We start from the raw sequence: 24,726 nt of genomic DNA on the forward strand, positions 1-24,726 counted from the left end.
CTGCCAGTCCGTCTGTCGATCTTTCGGCCTGTCTGTCTGTCCTAATGCTTGCCTTCCTGTAATCAGGCTGTGCTGTGGGGGATGAGGAGAGCGGATTAGAGCGGCTTTGTGCTGAGAGGAACATTTTGTTTCCCCACCACCGCCGTTCATGTTGGCCAACCTGACGTCCTGTAATCCTGACAGAGAGGCCCCGCGGCAAAAACCCAAAGAGAGGCAGACGGACAGAGAGGGAGACGGGCGGGAGGGCTGAGTGACAGATCGACAGGCTGGGAGAGGGAGGCGGAGGGAGACAGATGGATGGATCGAGGCAGGAAGACGGGCAGAGAGAGGGAGGTGAGAAGGCGGATAGACAGCATGATGGACGTGTGGACGGACGGGTGCAAAGAGGGAAAGTGAAAGAGTGAGAAAGAGTGAGAGACGACCCCTAAATGTGGCGAGAGTAGACAAGAAAAGGGAGATTGAACCAAAGAAAAGTGTTTTATAACAATGGTTTGGATTCTAAAAGAAAAATCTATTCACGTGATCCTCGTGGAGAATAAAGTATGACTAGTCTCTGTACAGGCGCCAGTGCGACCAACAGCATTTATTTCAACTTTGATGAGCATGAAGTCGTAAACAGTTCATGGAAAGACAAGAAGCCCTTCTTACATACCGATTACATCCTTCAGATTGATTGCTAACAGCTGTGGCTCTGATAAACTATTAATAAATTATTTACAGTTAGATTACTGCTCAGTGCTCCAAATCAATACCCACATTTATCATCTGTTCAGCCTTTTAATCACGTCCTGCTGTCACAGAGGGACTGGAATAGTTTTTTCCAGACTTAACGTAAGAACTCGTCAATAACACTGATAATCTAATTAAAATGTGAATTAAAATACATTCATGTCAGTTGTACTTAGACACCATCCACCTGCTTCATCGCGGCCCCGGCATGCTCCAACAGCCAGTCAGACAAATTTGCTTCGTTAAGTAACAAAAAAGAAAACAGCAAAGCAGGAAGCCGGCCTCCAAACCAGTCCAGAGGTATCAGAACTGAGACACTGGGCCCTGATTTAGGGGCTTTTCCTCCCCGCTGTTACTGTGCTGGCTCATCGTAGGGTCTTTACCTTACACGCCTCGAGGAGACTGCTGCTGGGATTTATCACCATATAAACAACTTTACTGCACTAAATTTGACCTCTGACCTCAGTCAACACTCCCCTGTTGAGTTTCTGGTCCCGTGCTAGCAAACAAGTGTGCGGGTGCCAGTTTCTGTTAGTGAACAGCCCCACAAAAAGGCGACGCTACGTGGGGCGCATCGCCTTTCACCGATTCTGTTCATAACTTTCATGGACAGCAGCTGCAGCCACGGAGCGGACTGTGCTGGGTTTGGTGGTCGTTTGATTCAGAAAGCAGCGACCTCCACATCAGACTGTTAAAGCTTCAAATCAAGTGTGAAGTGGCACCTCCACGCCTGAGCCTGTGGTTCTCTTAGATTTCACCTGTCCCACATCTGATATGAGCCTTTAAAGTTTACCCAGAATGCAATTTTTGACGTTTTCTCCAGTATCAGAAACTTTTGGTATGATTCTGATGCTCAAAGCTGGTCACAGACGCAGGAACTTGTGTTCACACTGTGACTCTGGGGGTAAACTGATTTGGTTGACTTACAGTAATATAAAATAATTTTCAGAAGGTCCTTTTGCTGACTTAATTTTGATATGCAGCAGCTCATCTCTCCACGGGGATCAATGAGCGTTGATGTCACTGTGTTGAATTAAGAGCTGCAGACAATAAAAGCAATAATAATACAAACGCTGACATCACAGTGACCCTGAAACAGGCCGCAGCAAATCAATACGTGGGCTGAAATTTCCCCTTGCTGTGCTCAGATAGGTTTACATGTACACTGCAGCGCGCACACACACACACACACACACACACACACACACACACACACACAGAAGCCAGTTGAATTCCTGTCCCAGCCTCCTGCTTACAAACACTGACACCCAGAGGACGTGTGGATGTGATACCAGAGCTGCAAACACAGCAGACAGGACATTATTCATCTGTAACACACACTCATACTAAAAGGAACAGATGGAGAACATTACGCTGAGCTACAAAACAAGAAAACACACACACATACATGTATATTAGAACATGTAGAGACATAAAGGCCCCAGAGGACCTGAACTCAATACTCAGAACAGAACGAGAGGATTAAGATCCCTGTGTTTGTTTTCAGGAATGATCGATGGAGGGGAGGGCAGCAAATCTGTCACAACCACTCGTCTCTCTTTATTTTTTTGGCTCAACTCTTCTGTTCTCTTGGTTCCACGTCTTTCCTGGGTTTGCTTTCCTTCTTTGATGTTTTAGAAGAAACAAAGTGTGAGGATTTAAAACAGAAGGAAGAAGGAAAGCAGCCGGGAGTGGACGGACAGATGAGAGAGGAGAAATACGAGCAGCAGGATGAATATTTAATGGTGTCTGCAGAGGAGAAGCCCAAACACACACACACACACACACACACACACACACACACACACACACACACAGGAATCAGAATTAAAACTATAAGCGCACACTGGCAGACGGACGCTGCACCTTCACAGGTTGCAGATTCAGAATTCGTGTGGCCCATTTTCTAAGAAAGTTTCTACGAGTGCATCTAAACCAGCTGCCCCTCCCATAACCATCACGTCCTCATGATGGACTCCTGCTTCACGGTCTTGGACTGCAGCTGGTGGTGTTTGGGGCATTGAACCAGCACTCCACCTGCTGCAGGGTCTGGTTAGCGTGGCCTTCCACCTCTCACCACCTCCAGGCCAGAAGGACTTCCATCAGCAGCTGGAGCCTGAGACTGTGACACTGGAAGAAACCTATCAGAGAGAAGCTAGACCAACCAGCCCAATGAGCCGGCCTGCAGAGCAAACAGGCAGAGCACAGGACAGCTGGTTAGGACTGCCATCACCAGCTGCATCATAGCAAGGACCGCCTCAACAGCAACCCGACCAGCAGCAGGCACAAAGATGGCAGAACTGCAGTGAGAGCATCACCCATTCGTTCTGAACTTCGACGCGTCAACGTCAGCATTTTAGATGCCGCCATGTTGTTTTGATATGGATGAAAGGGCGGAGCTTTAGCCAATAAGCTAAAGCTTCTATGCCCGGTTAGCAACAGCATCCACACTGATCTGCACTAATTAATGCGACATGAAAAACGATTTAAATACCAAGAAAACTGGAGCTGAGTTAGTACAGTGACCTCACAGCAGCCATGTTATTGGTCAGATTAATCATTAAAAATGCAGCACAACTTCCACCTCACCGCTTTCTGTTTGGGGCAACAGTTAGACACTAAAACCACATTTTGAGTCTCAAACTTATGGGAACCAAAAGCCTGGTCCCCATAAGTAAACTTTCAATTTTTGGTCCCCACAAAGATATGAATACACACACACACACACACACACACACACACAAAATCGGGATCTGGATGTGCTAACCACAGAAAATAGCAGCTTAGTGTCATTGGTTCCGGCAACCAGTAAACTGACACACACACACACACACACACACACACACACACACACACACACACACACACACACAGTGGTCGTGGTGTCAGTTCAGCTCTTATGTGGTGCAGATGTAAACTAAAAGCTTCTATCGAACGCCTCAACTGCTGCGGTGAGGAGGAGGATCCTCGGGGACGAGGAAGAATATGAGGAGGAGGAAGAGGAGACGGCCGGGACACGGGAGGAGGAGGAGGTGCACTGCTGACCACTGAGGAGGAAACTTTAAACTGGAGAAGGCAACACACACACACACACACACACACACACACACACAAACGCATGATCACAACACTGCCTATAATATCAGCATGCAAACACTCAATACACACGTGCTGATCAATACACACACACACACACACACAGACACACAGACACACACACACACACACACACACACACACACACACACACACACACACACACAGTCTTCATCAGCTTAATGTGAGGAAATAAGCTGGAAATCAATCAAATGAATAAGACTGGGAACCATCGTGTCCATACGAACATATTTTAATTATTTAATTGGTCAAACAGAAACACAGACACGCCCTCGACATCTTCGGCAGATCTTCGTCGATATGAAACCAGAGCGACGCCGCTCTCAGTCAGACTCGTGTCTCCACGTGGGAGTTCAGAGGCAGCTGGCTGTGATATGTTAAACCACACAGCCCCCCCCCCCCCCCCCCCCCCCGACCCCCGACCCCGCAGCCCCCTCCTCGGGCACTGCTGATGAGGATAATCAATAAAACACGATGAAGATAAGCAGCAGGGCTGTGTTAAGGCTGCCTCTGCTGACTTGGATCTGCATTTAGGAGGAATTTCAGAGCCAAAGGACCATCTTCATGCACACAAAACCTGACCTTCATTCAAAATGAAAAAAGGCTGAATTTTTGTGCTTTTCAATCATTTTCCAGTATTTCTGAGTCCTCGTGATTCCACAAAGTCCTGCAAACACTCACGTGGAACTTTCAGGACAGAAAACTGCAACCAAATCCGTTTTCTCCAAAATCTGTTTATTAATGACCGGTGGAGCTCTGGTATGGTGGGATCTGTGGTAGTCTCAATAAAGAGCTTCATGTCTCAGGAACAGAAGCGAGCGTTGTTACCCTGCATGTTGGTTCTGTTTGCTGATTTCCTCTAAGTTTGTCTCCAACCGTGTGGGACGGACGGCTGCTCAAAACAGGCGACGGCACATTAATCCTCCATGTTTGGTTCAGGCCGGCCCACACGTTAAGGCGGGCATGGAGCACATACAGTCGAATCACTCCGGTCCTGCTTAAAATTCCTGCAGTCTGAACCCAAACAAGCCGTCGTTAGAATGAAGTGACTGCAGTTTGCAGCAGGCTGTGCCTTTAAAGGTGGGACCCCTGGGAGCACATTCACAGACATCAGTGTGTTTAGGAGATCGAGTCATAGGAAGAGCCAGGAGCACATGTGGTGGCTGTTTGGGGAGCAAGAGGAGTGGATCCCTCTCTCTCACACACACACACACACACACACACACACACACACACACACACACACACACACACACACACACACACAGCTACAGCAAATGTGTGTGTGTTGGCTGTACTGAAGGCCCCGTGGGACGAACTGCTTCACCAGCTGTGTTCTGACACACAGGAACACTGAGGGCCTGGGGACAGCACACACACACACACACACACACACACACACACACACACACACACACACACACACACACACAGAGATCACATGTGTGCACTCAACCGTGTCGGGATGAGAAACAAACAAACTCATGGATATGCACACAAACACTGCAACAGCCGAAAATACGACTGAAATATTCCAACTTCTAAAGTCAGTGCATGAAAACCGTCTTTTCTACTCGAATTTAAAACAAAACTCCAGGAAACATCAGATTCTTTTTATCATCTGTCTCAGACTGAAACACGACTAACAAAATCAAACTAAGATCTGCACATCACAAAACCCCCCACAGAGGGCAGGTCTTCTATTCTGAAATCGCACACCTATCCTTTCATTGTCTTAATGTGAGAAAGTCAAACACACACACACACACACACACACACACACACACACACAGGCTCAGTCTTCAACTCTCCCGAGGACGGAGGAGCAGGACGTGTGTTTATTCGTCTGTTGAAGACACTTGACCTGGATTGTCTGAGCTGCTCTGGGCCGAAAAACAGCTGGAGACACACACACACACACACACACACACACACACACACACACACACACACACACACACACACACACACACACACAATCAAAATATTTAAACTATATATTGAACCTGGGCATTAATGTGGGTTGTATGATTTTAGAAATGTTAATTCAGTGAAATATTCAGCTGCTCAGCCGCCTCACAGGATCCAACCTGCACATCTGCACTGACTGTACGGGTGAAGATCTCAGGCAGGGTACGAACCACCACCACCCTAACGCTTTTAAAGACAGCAGTTATTTTAAATAAATCCACAAGTATGGTCTGCCATCAGAAACCATTTCTGGGTCCAAACACTCGACCGGTGCCATCAAATGATCAGCGCACAAAAAACAAAGCAAAAACAGAGCTCAAAGTCGTGCTGATGAAAGCCTGGAGCGGCCGAGGATGACATATGACACATGACATCTGTGCTCTGAAATAAATAAATAAAGGTCAAAGAACTGAATTAAGAGACGAGAGGCTCGTCCCACCCAGGAGCTGCTGCAGGGAATAAAGTTTATTCAGTCTGGAAGCCTCGAAGCAAACACATGCAACATGCAATTAGGTCCAACTCTGTGAAAGGAGGAGGAAAACATGAAGAGCCTCTGAAAGATGGAGCAGCCATGAGCTGGGAGGAGGGTGGGGTCAGGGGGTTGAGACAGACAGGAGAGAGAAGGAGGTGAGTTCAGGTAAGTGCTGAGAGGTGTGTGTTTGTCAGGGAAACAGAGGGGGAGACGGGATCTGTGTGTGTGTGTGTGTGTGTGTGTGTGTGTGTGTGTGTGTGTGTGTGTGTGTGTGAGAGAGAGAGACAAAAAGCTGATGTCTTCATTTTGTAGAAAGCTGAAAAACGATCCAGTGGTCCACTGCACAATTTGATATGGACACACACACACACACACACACACACACACACACACACACACACACACACACACACACACAGATCTGAAGAATCATCATCAGATTAAGTTTCAGCAACACTGGCTGCTTAAACAGCGTGTGCACATGCACACACACACAGACACACACAGTCTGAGCTCTCACATTTAAAGAGCTTTTTGTAGTTTCCCTCTGCAGTGCTCGACTAAAACTTTCACCAGCAGGGGGCAGAGTTTCACCAGTGTGGTGACATGTTTCGTGTGCCGCAGGTTTCGCTTTTTCACTTTTATATAAGCCCACATGTCCCACAGAGCTGTAAAGAACAACTTCCTCATTAACACTGATATAAAGATTACAGCACTGCGCCACCTTGTGGTATAAAATGGTACTGATGTGGGCCTGTCTGATCATTACTGTGTTTTCTTTGAAAGTAAAATCTCAGCCCACACAAATATATCAACAGCAGTGATCACAAAACGGTGTATAACTGAACACAGTAGTGCAATTTTTAACCAGGTCTTCCCATTAACACCTGACCTGTCCAGAGGTTCAGTCAATGAGCTCGTCAATAGCTTCAATGCTAACATGTTAAATGTAATGGACACTATTGCTCCCATTAAGGTGAAGGTTATCTCTGGAAGGAAAAAGTCTCCATGGAGAAACTCCACACTAGTGAAAAATGAAAAAAGAGAGTGTAGGAAAGCTGAGCGCAGATGGAGAAAAACAAACCTCCAGGTTCATTATGACATTTATAAAGAGAAACTTCACAATTATAATTTACAACTGAGGAATGCAAGGAGGTCCTACTTCTCTGACATCATCACTAAAAACAGCCATAATGCTCGGGTCTTATTTTCTACAGTTGACAGGCTAACAAACCCTCCTGTGCCAGTGGCAGCTGAACTTCATTCAACCATGGCCTGCAATGACTTTGCCAAATTCTTCACAGACAAAATCCAAAAGATTAGACAAGCAATTGGTACATCAACAGCAGATCCAGGATATGTACTGTGTCCACCGAAAAACTTTTTAAACACCATCAAACAGTTTCACCCTATTAACAGCAAAGACCTGGAGGACATCTTAGGTCAACTGAACTCCTCCTCCTGCTGTTTAGATGTCCTGCCAACAAGTTTTTTCAAAAAGGTCTCAAAGACTTTAGAGTCAGACCTGTTACAGATCGTCAACTTTTCCTTAATGTCAGGTGTGTTTCCAGAACCACTAAAAACTGCTGTAATTAAACCTATACTGAAAAAGGACAATCTTGACAAGACACAAATGAACAACTACAGGCCGATCTCAAATCTCCAATTTTTAAGTAAGATCATTGAAAAAGCAGTTTCTCAACAGCTCAATTACTTCTTAAAACAGAATAACTGCTACGATGCCTTCCAGTCAGGTTTTAGACAGAACCACAGCACTGAAACCGCTCTGACAAAAGTGTTTAATGACATATGTCTGAACACAGACAGTGGAAAAATGTCAGTCCTAGTTTTACTGGATCTCAGTGCAGCATTTGATACAGTTGACCACAACACATTACTCAAACGACTGGAGAACTGGACAGGTCTTTCAGGAACTGTACTAAACTGGTTCAAAACATACTTAGAAAACAGGAAATACTTTGTATCAACAGGTAACTTCACATCTGAGCAGACAAGTATCACATGTGGAGTTCCCCAAGGTTCCATCTTGGGACCCCTTCTGTTTAACATCTACATGCTCCCACTGGCACAGATTATAAAGAACAACAAAATAAACTACCACAGCTATGCAGATGACACACAAATATATATCACAATGTCACCAGGAGACCGAGGCCCTGTACAGGCTCTTGGTAAATGCATTGAGGAAATCAATGACTGGTTGTGCCACAATTTTCTCCAGCTAAACAAAAACAAAACTGAGGTAATAGTCTTTGGCGCCAAAGAAAAACGATTACAGGTCACCAGAGAACTTCAATCTATACATCTAAAAACCACAAACCAGGCGAGAAATTTGGGTGTAGTGATGGATGCAGACCTAAACTTAGAAAAACACATTAAGACAATAACAAAGTCAGCTTACTATCACCTCAAGAATATATCAAGGATAAAAGATCTGATGTCTCAACAGGACCTGGAAAAACTAGTCCATGCATTCATCTTTAGTAGGCTTGATTACTGTAACAGCATCTTTACAGGTCTACCTAAAAAATCAGTCAGACAACTACAGCTCATTCAGAACTCTGCTGCTCGAGTCCTCACTAAGACCAAAACAGTGGACCACATCAGTCCAGCTCTGAGGTCTTTACACTGGCTGCCTGTCCGTCAGAGGATAGACTTTAAAGTTCTGATGCTGGCCTATAAAGCTCTGAATGGTTTAGGACCAAAATACATCAGTGACCTCCTGACCCAGTATGAACCTTCCAGATCCCTCAGGTCATCTGGATCCGGTCTTTTATCAGTTCCCAGAGTCAGAACCAGACACGGAGAAGCTGCATTCAGCTTTTATGCTCCTTATATCTGGAACAAACTCCCAGAAAGCCTCAGATCAGCTGAAACACTCAGTTTATTTAAATCCAGGTTGAAGACTCACCTGTTCTCAGCTGCATTTGAATAAAGCACCAAATCCACACTTTTAAGCTTAAATTTCAAAACTAACTTTTTAACTACTGATTTTATCTACTGTTCTGATTTTATCTGTTTTGATTTTATATACTGTTTTGTTTGTTTGTTAATTAGTTAGTTTGTTTGTTTGATTGTTTTAATCAATTTTAAATTATGCTTTTTACTTGTTTTTGTTTCTAATGTCTCTGTAAAGCACTTTGAATCACCTTGTTGTTGAATTGTGCTATACAAATAAACTTGCCTTGCCTGATTACAATGGTGCAGCGTGGTTCGACTTCTTCTGTGTCATAGTGATGGTTTCGTCCAACGCCGTTGATGCCTGTGGTTGTTTGCATTGAACCGTTTTTAAACCTATGAATTTACCTTTTTAGGCATCGTTGACGGAGCCTGCGTTAACCTGAACATTCACATCGTTGCTTTGTCCAGATTTCAGCTAATAAATAATCAGATTCATCATATTAGACAATCTCAGTCGGCTCGCTCGTGATGTAAGACTGAAGTTTCATTTATTCAAGACAGGCACGTGTTTACAGGTAACTACAGACTGTGTTTTTATGTCTTCAAATATATTTTTTCATTAATTTGGTTTATTTGATGTATATTTTATCATTTGTAGGATCACTTTATAGTCTCTCTGTGTCGCAGTTACACACAACGTGGCTTTCTTTTTGCTTTCACAATGACAATAAGGTAACAAATGAAACGCCACCTGTAACGTTTCCCTCTGATTTAGCTTTAAATACCTGCTCCTCTCCAACATTTAAACCAGGTTCCTTCTGTCTGCAGTGACGTCATTGCTGCTTCTTACAGTTATGCAGACCACCCTGACATGCCTTCATCTGGATACAAGTGCTGTGCAAAAGGCCTGAACCACCCTCATTTCTTCCTTTTTTGCGTAGATGTGTTGTTAGGTTGGGATAAAGTAAGATTAGGCTGAGATTAGGGTAAAAGCTCAGGAAACTGACTGTAGAGAACATGCCATCCTCTGATGGCTGTAAATCTATGGTGTGTATTTAAACGTCAGCTAAGCCATTAGTCATGAGCTAAAGAGTGTCTGCAAAGGGAGGTCAGCGGGGACACGTCTGCGTGCGTGGGGGGAGTCACATATATGTGGCTTATGCTTCATTTAAATGAAGGCTGCCTCTGCACCACAGGTGCTGGATGTACACATTTTATTTCAAAGGCACCAGAAAACACCAGCAGCTGCAGTGAAGTACGAACAAATTAGCCTCCAAGTTAAACTACATAAAAATGTCCAATAAGTCGCCTGTAAATGAGGCATTAGATTTGTCTCCAAGCATGACATCATTGAGAATGTTGGCATGATTTAACTGAGCTGGTCGGCTCCTGTGATGCTGCTGTGATGCTGCACAGCAACATCACTGCAGCATCACAGCAGCATCACAGCTCTGTGTCCAGTTCTGAAAATCACAGCAAATCTTTTTTTGCACACATGAAATCAAAAATTTTAAAAAATAAGTGTGTAGGTGTGAACCTGTGAGGGTCTGTGCATCCACGCCTCATACGTGTGTGTGTGTGTGTGTGTGTGTGTGTGTGTGTGTGTGTGTGCGTGCGTGCGTGTGTATTGGCCTCAAACTAATGAGGTGGAAGATAAACAGTGAACGTTCCACATCATCAGGGTCATTAGCCAACAGCTAAGGACAGGAGGAGATCTCATTGGATCTGACACACACACACACACACACACACACACACACACACACACACACACACACACACACACACACACACACACACACAGCTGATAACTAATTGACATAAATAAATCGGAATAGTTTGACAAAAATGAAACAAAATTGCTCAATGAGCTGAAAATGAAAGACAACAATATGAAATCTTTAAACCTTCCTGTCTCAAATCATCGCTCAACATCATCTCCACCCGCTCCACCCTCCCCTGCACTCATGATGATGAAAGAATGAGGAAGAACATATTCTCTCAGATAACAGAGTTTTTAGGAGGAAGGATTTTCCAGTGGCTCCATCTGAAAAGTTCAGAGAAGCAATTCTTCTAAAAACTCCGGCCAGGGTGGAGATTTCCGAAAACTTCGTTTTTGCATTTACGTGTGGACGGGATAATTTTTTAAAACGAAAACGGAAAATCTCCGTTTTCAAAAATACCCGTGCACGTGTGGACGTAGCCTTAGTTTCTGTGTTTAGATCAGTTTTAGTTAAATGTAAGCAGTATCAGTCTAAATACAATTAGGGAGTGTGTCTTTACATGCCAGAAAAAGGGGCGGAGCCTGGACTGGAATCATGAGCTGCACAAACGTCGCCCAACAAACACGAATGTACCAGACGCCACAGCGTGAGCGTCGCTGTCTTTTTCTCAAAGGGTGCATCCATAAACACAAGCACGTGTCGTACTTCCTCGTAACCTGGGTTAAAGTTGTGTTTGCTGCTGAGGTCGGAGGAGACTTCCTCGGTGCAGAGGACTGTCTGACAGCGTTGAGACCGGCCCGCTGTCTGCGCCCGTTGTTCTCCTCGGGGCCGAGTATCGACAGCGGTGTCACCTTCCCCTGTTTGTTCGATACCTCTGTTCTCTGCTTCCTGTCTGTGCGACACCCGACGCCACCACCCCGTGTGTGTGCGTGTCTCAGTGTGTGCGTGTGTCTGATGCCGCAGTATTTGCAGGCAGAGCAGGGGATAAAGTTGCATGTTGTTCTTTTCATGGCAGCGTTTTTCAGAGCGATGGATCCCTGAGAGGATTTAATGTTGGTGGGCATACACAGGCCTCGCTGACCATAAACACGCCGCCTCACCCTGCGGCTGGAGGCAGACGGAGCATCAGCACAAACACTAAATAATCAAACCTGAGCTCGTAACACTCACACGAGTTTAAGCTGCGACAACCGATATTTCAGGCTTTTGGAAATGTTTCTCTCCTCGGCATCATTCCCACCGATCTATGAATCCACCGACCTGTGAGCAGACGTCTCCTTCCCATCTGCACAGCTCTGAGACTGATTTAAACCTGTCTCTTTCATATACAGCGAGCAGAGCTATGAGGTGGAACGGCTCTGCTGTGCTGCTGAGTTTGGAGAGGAAAAAATAAAGCGCGCCTGTCAATATGACAGATGTGTTCTCTGTGTTGTAGCACCGGAGGGCGAAAGCAGACGCTGTGAAGGACTCTGTTTCTTCAACGTGCCCTTTAAAGTGCAATATTTTGACTGAGGTGACCTCCCCGCCGCCGCCGCCTCAGACACACGCACACAGCAGCATCGGGATCAGCCTGACCCCCTGCGGCGAGACGATTCTGCCTGTGTTTGTGTGTGTGTGTGTGTCTGTGTGTCAATCTGTGTTTACGGTGTGTCGACAGGTATCTCTGCCGGTTAACATCCGAGACTCCGAGAGAGTGTGTGTGTGTGTGTGTGTGTGCTCACCCATGCTGTTGGTGGAGCTGCACCACATCAGCAGACAGCCGGTGCACAGCAGGTTGAGCACCCCGAACAGCAGGATCCTCCACGACTGCAAACGACAACAAACAAACAAGAAAGCCGTCAGAGAGCGGCGGCTCAAGCTCCGGGTCGAGGCCCCGCTGAGGCCCCGTCATACCAACAAGCAGTCCTTTAATCAGCATCACATCGACGAGAGGCACGAGGGACTTTACTTCACTCATAGTGCTGAAGAAATGTTTTGAAGCTGTTTTGAAGCTTTTTACCGACTGGGATGGATCAGTGTGGTTAACCATATGAAGCAGAACAGATACAATTATTTTAAGTTTATTTGCACACGTGAGGCAAATCTTTTTCGAACATGCAATAATAACAAAAAGGTTCATAAGCGAGCAGGAACACCAGCGCTCCTCAGACATCTTTACATCCGGCGAGCAAGGAGCAACGTCAGCTGATCAGAGTCAGGCTTTGATCAGCTGACACTCAGTAAACCAAACAAAACTCAGAGTGACACAAGAGTTTTTTTTTAATACATTTTTTGAGGCTTAATCACGTCTCAACCACTCACCACAGACAGCTCTCCTCTAACAGGCAATCAGAGCTCCAATCGGATTGGGAGCTGCTGGTTTTGGCTCTCGGACGGAGAGGGTGAGTTTACCACCTGCAGTCCCGCCGCTCTGAGCTGAGTGAACGAGGCTCGCTGAGGTCTGAATCAGAAACACGAGCCCAGAGGAAGGTCACATTCAGAGCACGAGAGCAGGAAACGGGCTCGGTGATGACAAAGAGCAGCTCTGCCCGTCAGGAACATCTGCAGGGCCGAGCCTCTTATTCCAAACAGAGAAATAAACGAAGCAGAACACCAAGCGTATACAGCGCTGAGCCACGCCTCATTTCTTTAGATTTTGCCTCGAGGAGCCAGGCTGTCTTGTAATTCTTAAACAGGTCTTGAGAAATAGTTCTCCAGATTATCTGAAGGTATTTTTAAGTTGTTCTCTGGACATTGGCGGCTTTTTCACTCATTTTCAGTGCAGTCCATGTACTTGATAGGGCTGAACGATTATGGAAAATAATCTAATTGCGATTTTTTGCCCCAATATTGCGATTGCGATGCGATATGCGATTATTTTTTAAGGTCTTTGTCTTCTGTATTATTAAACAAAGACAAGCAATACATCATATAGTATGGCCAATACTATATTACATTAATTTTAAACTGTTCTTTCCTGGAAGACAGACCTCTGTTATGATGACATGAGGTGATGCATGAATTGATGACTGACATTTTTATTTAACTTCTTCAATCACAACAGTATATTTGAACATACACAATAGTTTATTTTTAGCTTACAAACATCTGAGCATAAAGTGCTGACAAGGAACCCTGGTGTAAACATTAAAATGAAAGTCAGTACAATGTGCAGATTGCAGAAATATAAATAAACAAAATCAGTGGCTTTACCACACTCAGTTTTTCGACATCTGTGAACTACTAGACAGTCATTCAATTAAAAAATAATATTAAATAAATAAAACTAATAAATAAAAAATACACACATCTTACTGATCTCTGCAGTCAGTAACATTACACATAAAGTGCAAACATAATAGCAATTGTATAAACACACACACATTGGACGGTCTAGCCTTCTGAAACAGAAGGCTAGTTCTGATTAGCGTCACCGCTGTCTCGGTGGAGTTTAATAAACTCGGCCGTCTGCTTCTTGCTATCTAAAATATAACCAGACACTGGTGTAAATTCTCGACTGTCTCATACTTCTGTTTAATAAGTTTTCTGTTTGACGTTTAGTCAGCTGTGTGAAAACCAAGGAGGAACCCACCCGGGGGATTAATAAAGTTTTATTTTATCTAATCTAATAACTTTAATCTCAGCCAAACCGATTTACTCACGAACAAACAAAACACTGAAAAAAGCCCAACAATAACATTTTTAGGTTGTCTAAGTGACTTATATATTACGTTTAACCCGAGCAGCGAAACTCCGCGGTGATCTGAAAATGATGTGCCAGGAGTTGTGCCGTTCTCGGCCGCATCAGTAACCCTCGAGCTCCCGGCTAGCTGTCGAGCTGGTGGGTAGCAGACGCCTCTGAAAACGTCGAAGCACTTTTGCAAATATGGGATATCTTGATAAACCGAGCAGATATTTGATGTTTACACAACTACTTTCTCGCCTGAAAATATGTTAAAAGTTTATTTTTTGACCCAGTAAGATTAGTATGAGTAATTTTAAAACTTAGTAGCGGCCGCCATTGCTGGAAACTGGAGTTTGGCTGGGCCGCGCTATGAATTCTGGGATATGGTAGTAATTTGGACAGCCTTCGGCGCGTCGCTGTGACATAATCGGTCTACAAATGCGGCCTCAGGAGGATGCAGCCCATGAATTGTGTAATATAATCGCAGTATAATCGCAGCCTTTGCGGTTAGAAAATTGCACTTGATCATGTCGCGATATTATCGCAAATGCGATATATCGTTCAGCCCTAGTACTTGATCATTTTCACCGCAGTTTCATGTTTGTTAAACCACCTACGACTCATTCAAGCAGAAATAGCTTCAAACTCAAAGCATGAATCAGTGTTATGTCTACACACAACTGAGCACCTGTTACCAGCAGGTGTTTCCATTTCTTTAGTAGAATCTATGAAAAATGCCAAAATCTGACATAAAATAGTATTTTTGCACCAACAAGGTGAAAAGAATTTGCTGAAAACTTGGCATATGGAGCACAAAAGAAGAATTTCTTCTTCTCCTTTTTATTTACAACAGATCAGAGATGACCTGGACCTTCAGCTGATCGTCTACTGTTGACTGAAGCCTCCTCAGAAATGTCTCGTGAAAGGGCGGCTGTCAGTATTTCCATGTATGTTTGCATGTTTCAATAAATTACTGCATCTATTACTGCAGCAACACATAAAGAAGGCCTGGCTCAAGACTTTTACACAGTGCTGTGCTTCTTAGCACTTAATGATACGCACCAGCAGACCCATACGCAGCATTTATAAAGACATAAAATAGGCCCTAAAGCAGGCCCTTGTGGAACTCCATATGTCATGGTGGCTCAACTTTACCTGAGAAAGCTACACCAGTGTTAGCTTCTGTCCTCATGTGTGGTTTGTGTTGGTAACCAGTAACGAGGCGACATTAGTGATTACTGGATGTTATTCCCAACAGGAAACCTTTGTGATTTTTTAAGGGAACATCCAACTTGACTCAAAGAAAATCCTGCTATTAAACCAATGTCTTCCTTCTCTTACCCCAACCAATCACAGCAGATGGCCCCGCCCCTCCCTGAGCCTGGTTCTGCTGGAGGATTCTTCCTGTTAAAAGGGAGTTTTTCCTTCCCACAGTCGCCAAAATGCTTGCACATAGGGGTCATATACATTTTCTCTGTATGGTCTAGCTTACAGTATAAAGCACCTTGAGGCGACTGTTGTGATTTGGCGCTGTATAAATAAAACTGAATCGAGAAGAGTTCACTTTTAACAACAGAACAGCTGACCAAAGTGCTGTACAAAAACAAAAGCCTGGTTAGCTGATCTAAGCTGATCATGGGGCGATCGTGGCTCAAGAGTTGGGTGTTCGTCTTGTAATCGGAAGGTCGCCGGTTCGAGCCCCGGCTCGGACGGCCTCGGTCGTTGTGTCGGTCGTTGTGCAAGACACTTCACCCTACTGGTGATGGCCAGAGGGGCCGCTGGTGCGATATGGCAGCCTCGCTTCTGTCAGTCTGCCCCAGGGCAGCTGTGGCTACAACTGTAGCTGCCTCCACCAGTGTGTGAATGTGAGAATGAATGAATAGTGGAATTGTGAAGCGCTTTGAGGGTCTCGAAAAGCGCTATATAAATGCAATCCATCATTATTATAAGAGAACTCGACGGCACGTGAGGGTGAAGCTCGCACAAATAAGAAGAGGCAAGAGACGCATTCCTGTTGTCTGCATAAAGCTTTGTTGTTACAATTTGTTTTACATCCTTTAGTTAACAGTCAACAAAAGAAATTTAACTGCGTCTTCCTACAATGACAAGTAAAAGATCTCAATCTTAACCTTAATAAAACGCATTTTTTTAAAAAGCACATAAGGCGCATTTAAATCTCTGTGGGTTTTATGGGCAAACACACAAAGGTGACACAACTCCAACAGAGTCCGCAGGTAAACGTTCAGTGTTTTTACTGTGAGTACAGCCCGTTCCCTCAGCCTGGATGTGCAATCAGCAGAATTTTCAATGAAGAGAAAAAACCTTGAGTCCAGGCTGCGTGTGCACGTGTGTGTGCGTGCACGCCTGTGTGTGTGCGTGCACGCCTGTGTGTGTCAGAGGGGAGAGAAACGAGAAATGGAGCGAGGCGGGCGAGCGACTGTGTGTTTGTGTCCTGGCCTGTCACTTCGTGTTGGAGTCATATGCCGTGGTGGGGAGCGCCGAGTGCTGTGAAATCTACAATTACTGTGGTGTGCTGTGTTATGACAGCGTTGGGGCGTCTGGTGACAGCACTAGCCAGCGACAGGCATGGGAGACCTTCAGTGTGTGTGTGTGTGTGTGTGTGTGTGTGTGTGTGTGTGTGTGTGTGTGTGTGAGAGAGAGACAGAGAGTGTGTGCAAACACAGAGACAGCACTCGAGCCAAAACACCCCCCCACCTTCGCTTCCCTCCACGTATGCAGAGCGCCCAGGGGAGCGCGCACAGCGGCCACATTGCGACGCTCTGCTGCCCCCGTTTGTCTGTCAGCGGCCTCGCCCGGCCGTCCGGCGGCAGCGTGACGGCATGCCAGCATATTGAGGCTACATGTGACACTGGAGTGACAGAGGGTCAGTCACCAGGTACTGTATTAAAATCCCGAGTCGCTGCTGATGCCAGGCGCATTACGGCATCACCACGCAGCGCCAGGCACATGTGTGTCATCGTGGCGAGCAGAGGTGTGACTCACACCAGTCTCGAGACTTTGTGCAGAGCGGGATTGTGGGATATTTTTTTGTGTGTGGCGAAACCCACCGAGGCTCGCTTTAGGTGGCAATTAAAACACAAGGAGTGACCTCCGATGACCTCGGTGTGGCGCTCAGACCGCGCCGACAGGCCTCGCTGTCTCCAGGGTGGCAGTGTTCTCCTCTCAAAATAAACCCACTTACATAATGAAGCGGCGGCGGCTGCAGACGAGTTTTCCCGCTCGTTTGAAGCCTGCCAGCCTCTCCCTGCCGCCCTGCAGTCGTGTCCTTCCCGATGTCCCCGTTCAGCTTCGTCGGGACGTTTTGCTTTCAAAACGTCGATGCAGCTCCCCAACCCTGTGCTGAGGGAGAACTGCAAGAAGCTTCCACTTCTTCTTCCCAGGTCTAAAGTCTCCTCCTGTGTTGGAGGAGGATCTCATCAGCGTCATTCTCAGTCTCTCCAGCAGGTCTGTGTGGCACAGTGGTCCAGTGGTTAGCGCCGGTGCAACAGACAGTAGAGAGATAATCCCATACAGCTTATGACAAAATTTGATCCGAAGTGATTGATGGCCCTAATCACGACCTTTTGACCTCCCGCCCCTCCCCTCCGTGGGAAACCCCCCGCGTGACGAATCGTATCCGGAGAAAGGGGGGCGAACCCCCCGCGTGACGAATCGTATCCGGAGAAAGGGGGGGGCGAACCCCGGAAGCGCGCCATCTGTTGCTAACCGTAACGAATTGCACCCCGAGAAAGGAGGGGGGAACCTCCGGAAGCGCGCCATCTGTTGGAGGGGAATAAAAAAGCAGAGAGGTGGAGCCCCGTCACAATTTCTAAGGCACAGACACAAGATGGATTTCCTTCTGCAGCCCCGCAGCGTTCCTGTGTCCGATGAGATCTGCTCTCCCAAAGAAGAAGGCTTTGAATATGACATATTCAAATACAGCATATTTACTATGGAAGACATCGATCCGGACCTTATGACCCTACCGGAAATACTCCGGAAGTGTCTAGTCATTTTCAGACCTGTTGCGTCATGTTCCCTAAGCACAGCGGTGATGCAGCAGCTGATTCTGTGATGTATAGAGAGACAGAGCGGATGTAATTTTACTTTCTTAAGCTGCACCGGCGTTTGTAATGGAAATAAAGAGTGACTTCCTGTAGAGATTTCAATAGTAATTTTATTTTCCTATAATACAGACGCTGTAAAAAAACCTTTAAGATACACCATAGCTTGTGATGAAAAGAAGAACTTTCTATCCGCTTGTAACCTACAGGCTGCCTATGTGTAAAAACGGATAACTGTCCCTTAGTGAATACTACTTTTCCTTTTGAGAGACTGAAAAACAAACCAGCGACAGGCGATCTTGTTTCACACACACACACACACACACACACACACACACACACACACACACACACACACACCCCGCGGGACCAAGGAGGAGTTTTTTTTCTTCAATACTTTAACAATAAGTTTTCTCAATAGATAGAAAATGATGACGCTGAGGAGTCAACATCCGATATTATCATTGCTTGTAACCCGGTAAATAATTTCGTACATCTCCCCATAAAACAAGTCTTAGTGGAAAAAAGCTCATATTCGAATAAGTTTATTCCCCTCTGTGGGAAAGAGTTTTTTTCTCAGAGTCAACCATGAGGCGAGTTTTGTCAACAGTAAGAACAAGGTCAGACAACTGTTGCCCATTTGGTAAAACAAATACCCGTCTCAAAGTCATATTTTACCGTTGCAGAATGTGGAAAACAGACGGCGTTCGCAAGAAGGCAATCAAAAAAAAAAAAAAAAAAAAACAACCCTCTCTAACTATTGGTATTGTCAAGAGAAAGATGCGAAAAACAGATGCTTCGCTAGACTAGGATAAAATGAGAGAAGAAACGGGAGGGGAGTCGATATCTACTCAGCCCCTACTGTGACAGTTCTACCAATCGCGAGGAAGAATCCGTGAATATTATGTCAGCATTCCGTTCAAACAACGCCGCCGATCACACACACACACACACACACACACACACACACACACACACACACACACACACACACACACTCACTCACTGCGGGTCAAGGAGGAGTGAGACGGCAGAATAGTTTTTTTCTTCATTACTTTTACAATGGGATTTCTCAATAGATAGAAAATGATGACGCTGAGGAGTCAACATCCGATATTATCGTTGCTTGTAACCCGGTAAATAATTTCGTACATCTCCCCATAAAACAAGTCTTAGCGGGGAAAAAAGCTCATATTCGAATAAGTTTATTCCCCTCTGTGGGAAAGAGTTTTTTTTTCTCAGAGTCAAGTTTTGTCAACAACTGTTGCCCATAAAGTAAAACAAATATCCGCCTCTAAGTCGTATTTTACCGTTGCAGAATGTGGAAAACAGACAGCCCTCACAGGAGGCACCATAGTTAAAATATTTAAATTTCAACTAAATTTGTAGTAATGATCGGATTTCCTCACTTATCTACACCACACTCCTTGTCCTTGATTTCTTATCGTTCCTCTGTCCCTTAATAGAAACCACATATATAGAAACTATCCTCCCTTTCAGTTGTCTTTTGCACTTCCATATCGCAAAGCAGTTACTGTAGGTTATTTTCTGCTTATGCATTAATGTAATTAATTAACTTATTTATCCTTAAGTAAGGTAATGACTTGAGTTCTAATGCTTTTTGTCTCTTGAGTTAGCTGTCAATGTGGGATTTTTTTTCCCCTTTTGTCCAGTTAAAGCTGCCTTTCATTCTTCAACACAGCTTAAACTCTAATAGGTAAGCTTTCTTGTAATTTCTTAGTTCTGCAGGCTTCTTGAAAGACATCCGAGACTCTTCTTTGGATGCTGGCTGCCTTTTGTTTTGTTTTCTGTCAAGATGATCCCACACCGCTTCGATCATCTTGAGGTTCGAACCCTGGAGAGATCAATCCATGACTGATGCGTTGTTTCATCCAGGCATACTTTGACTACATTGGCAGTATGTTTGCGATCATTGTCGTACTGAAAAATGAAGTTGAAGCCAATCAGACACTACGTGGTAATACATGGTCGATCAAAATCTGGTGGAACTTTTCTACATTCATAATTTGATTAATTTGGATAAGAGCTCCAACAACACTGGCTGAAATCCAGCCTCAAAGCACGGTAGAGTATCCACGCTGTGTTAAAGACGGCTATAGACATTCACTGTTGTATCTCTCTTCGGACCTCTTCCATGCATATTTCAAATTTGGATTCATTACTCCATAAGACATATTACAGCTGATTTCTTTTTCCAGTCAATTTCTTGTGTAATTTGGCACACCTCAGCCTTATTTTTCTCTGTTCTCCTTCCTTAAGAATGGCTTATTAACAGCCACCCTTCCAACTCAGATAACTTTTGATGAGGTTTCATGAAATGTTTACAGCACTTGAGTTACTCGCCACGGCCATCCTAAATGCTAAAAACACTAAACTTTAATTCTAAATTACGTAATTAACGTTAACCAGAAAAAACAAGCCAAAGTCGAAATGTTGCTGAGCTGACCTGTGGTATGCTAGGTCTTCTAAAGCACGTATAATGTAAACAGAACTGGTCTTTGCACAGAAGCCTGTGGAGCTTCATAATTAACCTCAGTGTGTGAAGAGGACTCTCCATTTAATAATAGCTGTAATAAAATGTTATGGCCGACGGTGTTAAACGCTGCACTTGGGTCTAGCAGGGAAGATTTCAACTTTTCAATACGAATGAAGGCTGCAAACTGATTAGATTAATGTCTGATGATCTTTTCTGTGCTTCTTCAAGTTTGTAACACCAAACATATTAAAGGATGATGTAAGGCTCACAGGAAGAGTTTAATTAGACACACATTTACTATTTTTCTTTATACTCTTTCTTTCTTGACATGTTTAATATGATTACTATCAGAGGAAAAAATGAACCTTGTGTAGTCTAAAAACTTTTTTATTTAATCAAACTGTAATGTTGTTGAACTCTGACGGACGTGTCTTTTAATCTTGTCAACAAATCCTTAATCATCTAAATCTGCCATTTATCATCTTGTAAAATGTTCCCTCTGCTTCTGTTGCACATCTCCCCCCGACACTCTCTGCTTCACCTGTCCTGTGCAGCTGGTTCAACCCCTGCCTGCCTCCTTAAACTGGGGTGTTTAAATCTCTTTACCTCTGTTGTGAACTTCACACAAAGTTTGTGGTAACAAAATCAAACTGACGAGGATCTCGTTTGAAAAACACACACACTCACGAGACAAAATAAAAACAGACTGCTCAAAGCAAAAGCAGAGCCCTCACAGCTGGTAGTACAAACACAGTGACAACATGCGTATTAGATACCCTCAGTGCCAAAAGCATAAATATGAAAAAATGTGATCACCAAGAATATCCTAAAAATGGCATTGAGGTGGGTGTTACAGTAAAGAAAAAAAAAAGTAGCCAAATTTTCATCGGAAAATGTTGAATTTTAGTAAAAACAATGCTCTGTAGTTTGATACTGTCGTTACAGACAAAGCAGATGTTTAAAGCCTTTGGACGCACATTTGAAACGCACTCATTCTCCTTATCAGCTGGAAACATTAAAGCCGTAAAATGACTTTTTCAAACGGATAAAAACTATTGAACAGCAGCAATGATGAGCCTGTTCCAAAATTTGAATGTACATGTGTTGAAGGTGCGGGTCTTGTTGAATTATTAAACATACTTTCTTTAATTTTTCGTGCCACAAAAACAACAACTTTTAATTTTCTTCTGCTTGAGTCTCGGCCTCGGGTAGCTCTACTTATCATTGCTCAGTCAGTCGTCTGTTTGTGCTACTTTTTTTCAAGGAGCAGTGGATTATTGGTAAGGGTGACTTTATGTGTTTAGCTACTTAAGTGGAAGTACTGTGGAAAGTTTTACCTTACATACATAGATCTACCAGTACAGCTTCTGAGGTAACTGTTTACAAAATGTTATAATCTATTCAAAGGTTCTTTGCAATTTTACATTGATAAACATTATCCTTAACACATTTGGCCCACATAAAGTACTATGGCCATCACACTGTCATTTAGAATTGTTTAAATAACTCGTGTCTTAAGTCCTTCCATCAAACAGAAAATTAAAAAAAAAAAAAAACATGGTTCACTTTTACATCACAAAATGTTAGAAATATAAGCCGTTCATAACAACCTGAAAGGTTGGGAGTTTAAAATGCAAACCGATGGAAGCAGAAGTAGAAGACTATAATGTCTCAGAGCACACGGTGTCTATTAATGTGTAGACATGTATAAATAAGAGCTTAATAAAGATGCTTAATTTCTTAAGAAATAAACAGGTGTTAGTCACTTTTGATCTTTATCAAAAGTGGATGTTGCATCTGTGGCTAAACCCCTGTACCCAAAAAAACTTTAAAAATCTACTGTGTGTGAGGCTGTGTAAGTAAAGCTTGCCCTTCACACCTGCGTGTAATAAACCATTTGTTGGGGGTTGTGGATTTGGCACCTCAGCATTGTGAAAGTGGGGAAACATGTTTCTGGCTGTGCATAAGATTTCTGCTTACAACTTAGAATCTCAGTTCTAAATGAAATTCAGATGTTTTTTTAAGTATGGCTAATGTATTATTTGACTTCTAAGGCACACACACACACACACACACACACACACACACAAGAACAACACAGAGAAGAAGAAGAGGGGGTCGTTTTACTACGCATCATAAAAACGCAATCATTCATCTTCCAACTGTATCTTTCTGTTCTGGCTTTAGAGTCATAGGTTGTTTACTGAGCCGTACTTTGGGAGTCATACTGTTGTGATACTGAGGAGAAAGGGGTAAGGTTTGATAGACTAAACCCTTACACACATAACTTGAAAAACCTAAAGAGTGTGTGAGACTGCTAGCTGTGTTGTTCAGCATTAAACTCATCTACAAATGTGTTAGTAAAGAGCGACTTGTACTTCTGTCCCATTAAGCAACGGTTTAACAAATTTCACTGCAAACTATAAAAGGAATCTGGATTTATATAGAACATAGTAGTGATGGATTAAGTGCAGGAAACACTAGTATAAGGTGTCTATTGAACAAATCTCCTTCAGCGTTCAAAATGACCAAAGTGAGGCCTACAGGCGTTTCTCTCGATTGGTTGTGTTCAGGGAAAAAGCAGCTAAATACACTGAGACTGCTCCCCATTGTTAGTGAGTTAACTCTGGATATCTGTAGGTTTTGTCAAACTTGGAGTGAACAAAAGCAGAAAAACAGTAAAAGATGCAGACGGTGAAAGTCTGGTTTATTTCATGAACACAATGAAACATTTTACAGTCCACAGAGCAAAGTAGCATACATGATAAATAGATACACATAACATGAGAAGTAAAACTCGTCGTCTTACCACATGTTATATTCTGTAAACTTAAAATAACCACAGAAATTAGAGTTTAGTGTTTTAAAGTCATTATTAAAAACATGAGTCAACATTACTGAAGTGACGCTTTAACGATGCGTCTTATCACCGTGTTTATGATGATATAACATGTTCTCTCGTTAGTAGTTGTCTGCGCTGTCACTTGTCATGAAAATGTCCAGAGCCAGGGTTCCTCTTTAATCACCATTGATCATTAATAGGGTCACAAAAGATTTGTCACATTATCCCCATAAACAAAATGCTTTTATAGAAATCATTGTGATACAAATATTTAGATTCTTGATTCACAATGTGCACGAACTCAAAATCTTTAGAGGTTCATATTTATAAAGTATCGCAAATAATACATTTATACCATTGTATGAGCTACTTCTTGTAAAAACTGATTGAAAAAAGCTCCTGTCGTGACCTTCCTTCTGTGAGGACACACACACACACACACAGAGAGAGAGAGGGGGAAGATCATTAGGATTGGAGGCGTTTTTGGATTTTCACTTATTGTTGGCTTTACAGTCACATAAAATTCATTCCAATTTTTTTGCCTTTGCTTCAATTAAGGTGTTTCTTTAAATCTACAGCAGCTTCCTTTTCAAAAAGTTTACTGACATAGTAAGGAAGTAGCTAGGGAACTCAGTAAGTATGAGCAACAACAGCTTAGGGACTGTTTCTACAATAAAGAGGAATTCATCATCATCTGCAGTTCATCAAAAAAAAAAAAAAAAAG

At 43.7% G+C, this 24,726-nt stretch overlaps 1 protein-coding gene across 1 annotated transcript in view; it reads right to left on the reverse strand.

Annotated features, from left to right (window-relative positions):
* slc30a6 (solute carrier family 30 member 6) overlaps nucleotides 1-24,726 on the reverse strand; it is a 75,547-nt gene that overhangs the window by 35,112 nt on the left and 15,709 nt on the right. The window contains exon 4 of the mRNA XM_085476937.1: nucleotides 12,657-12,741. Within this exon, the coding sequence (XP_085333063.1) occupies nucleotides 12,657-12,741 (85 nt within the window). The remainder of the gene's footprint in view (nucleotides 1-12,656; nucleotides 12,742-24,726) is intronic.

Source organism: Copadichromis virginalis, linkage group LG13 (assembly GCF_057382275.1).
Source record: "Copadichromis virginalis isolate Kocher_CV1m ecotype Utaka linkage group LG13, C_Virginalis_male_GT1.1, whole genome shotgun sequence".
Classification (NCBI taxonomy): domain Eukaryota; kingdom Metazoa; phylum Chordata; class Actinopteri; order Cichliformes; family Cichlidae; genus Copadichromis; species Copadichromis virginalis.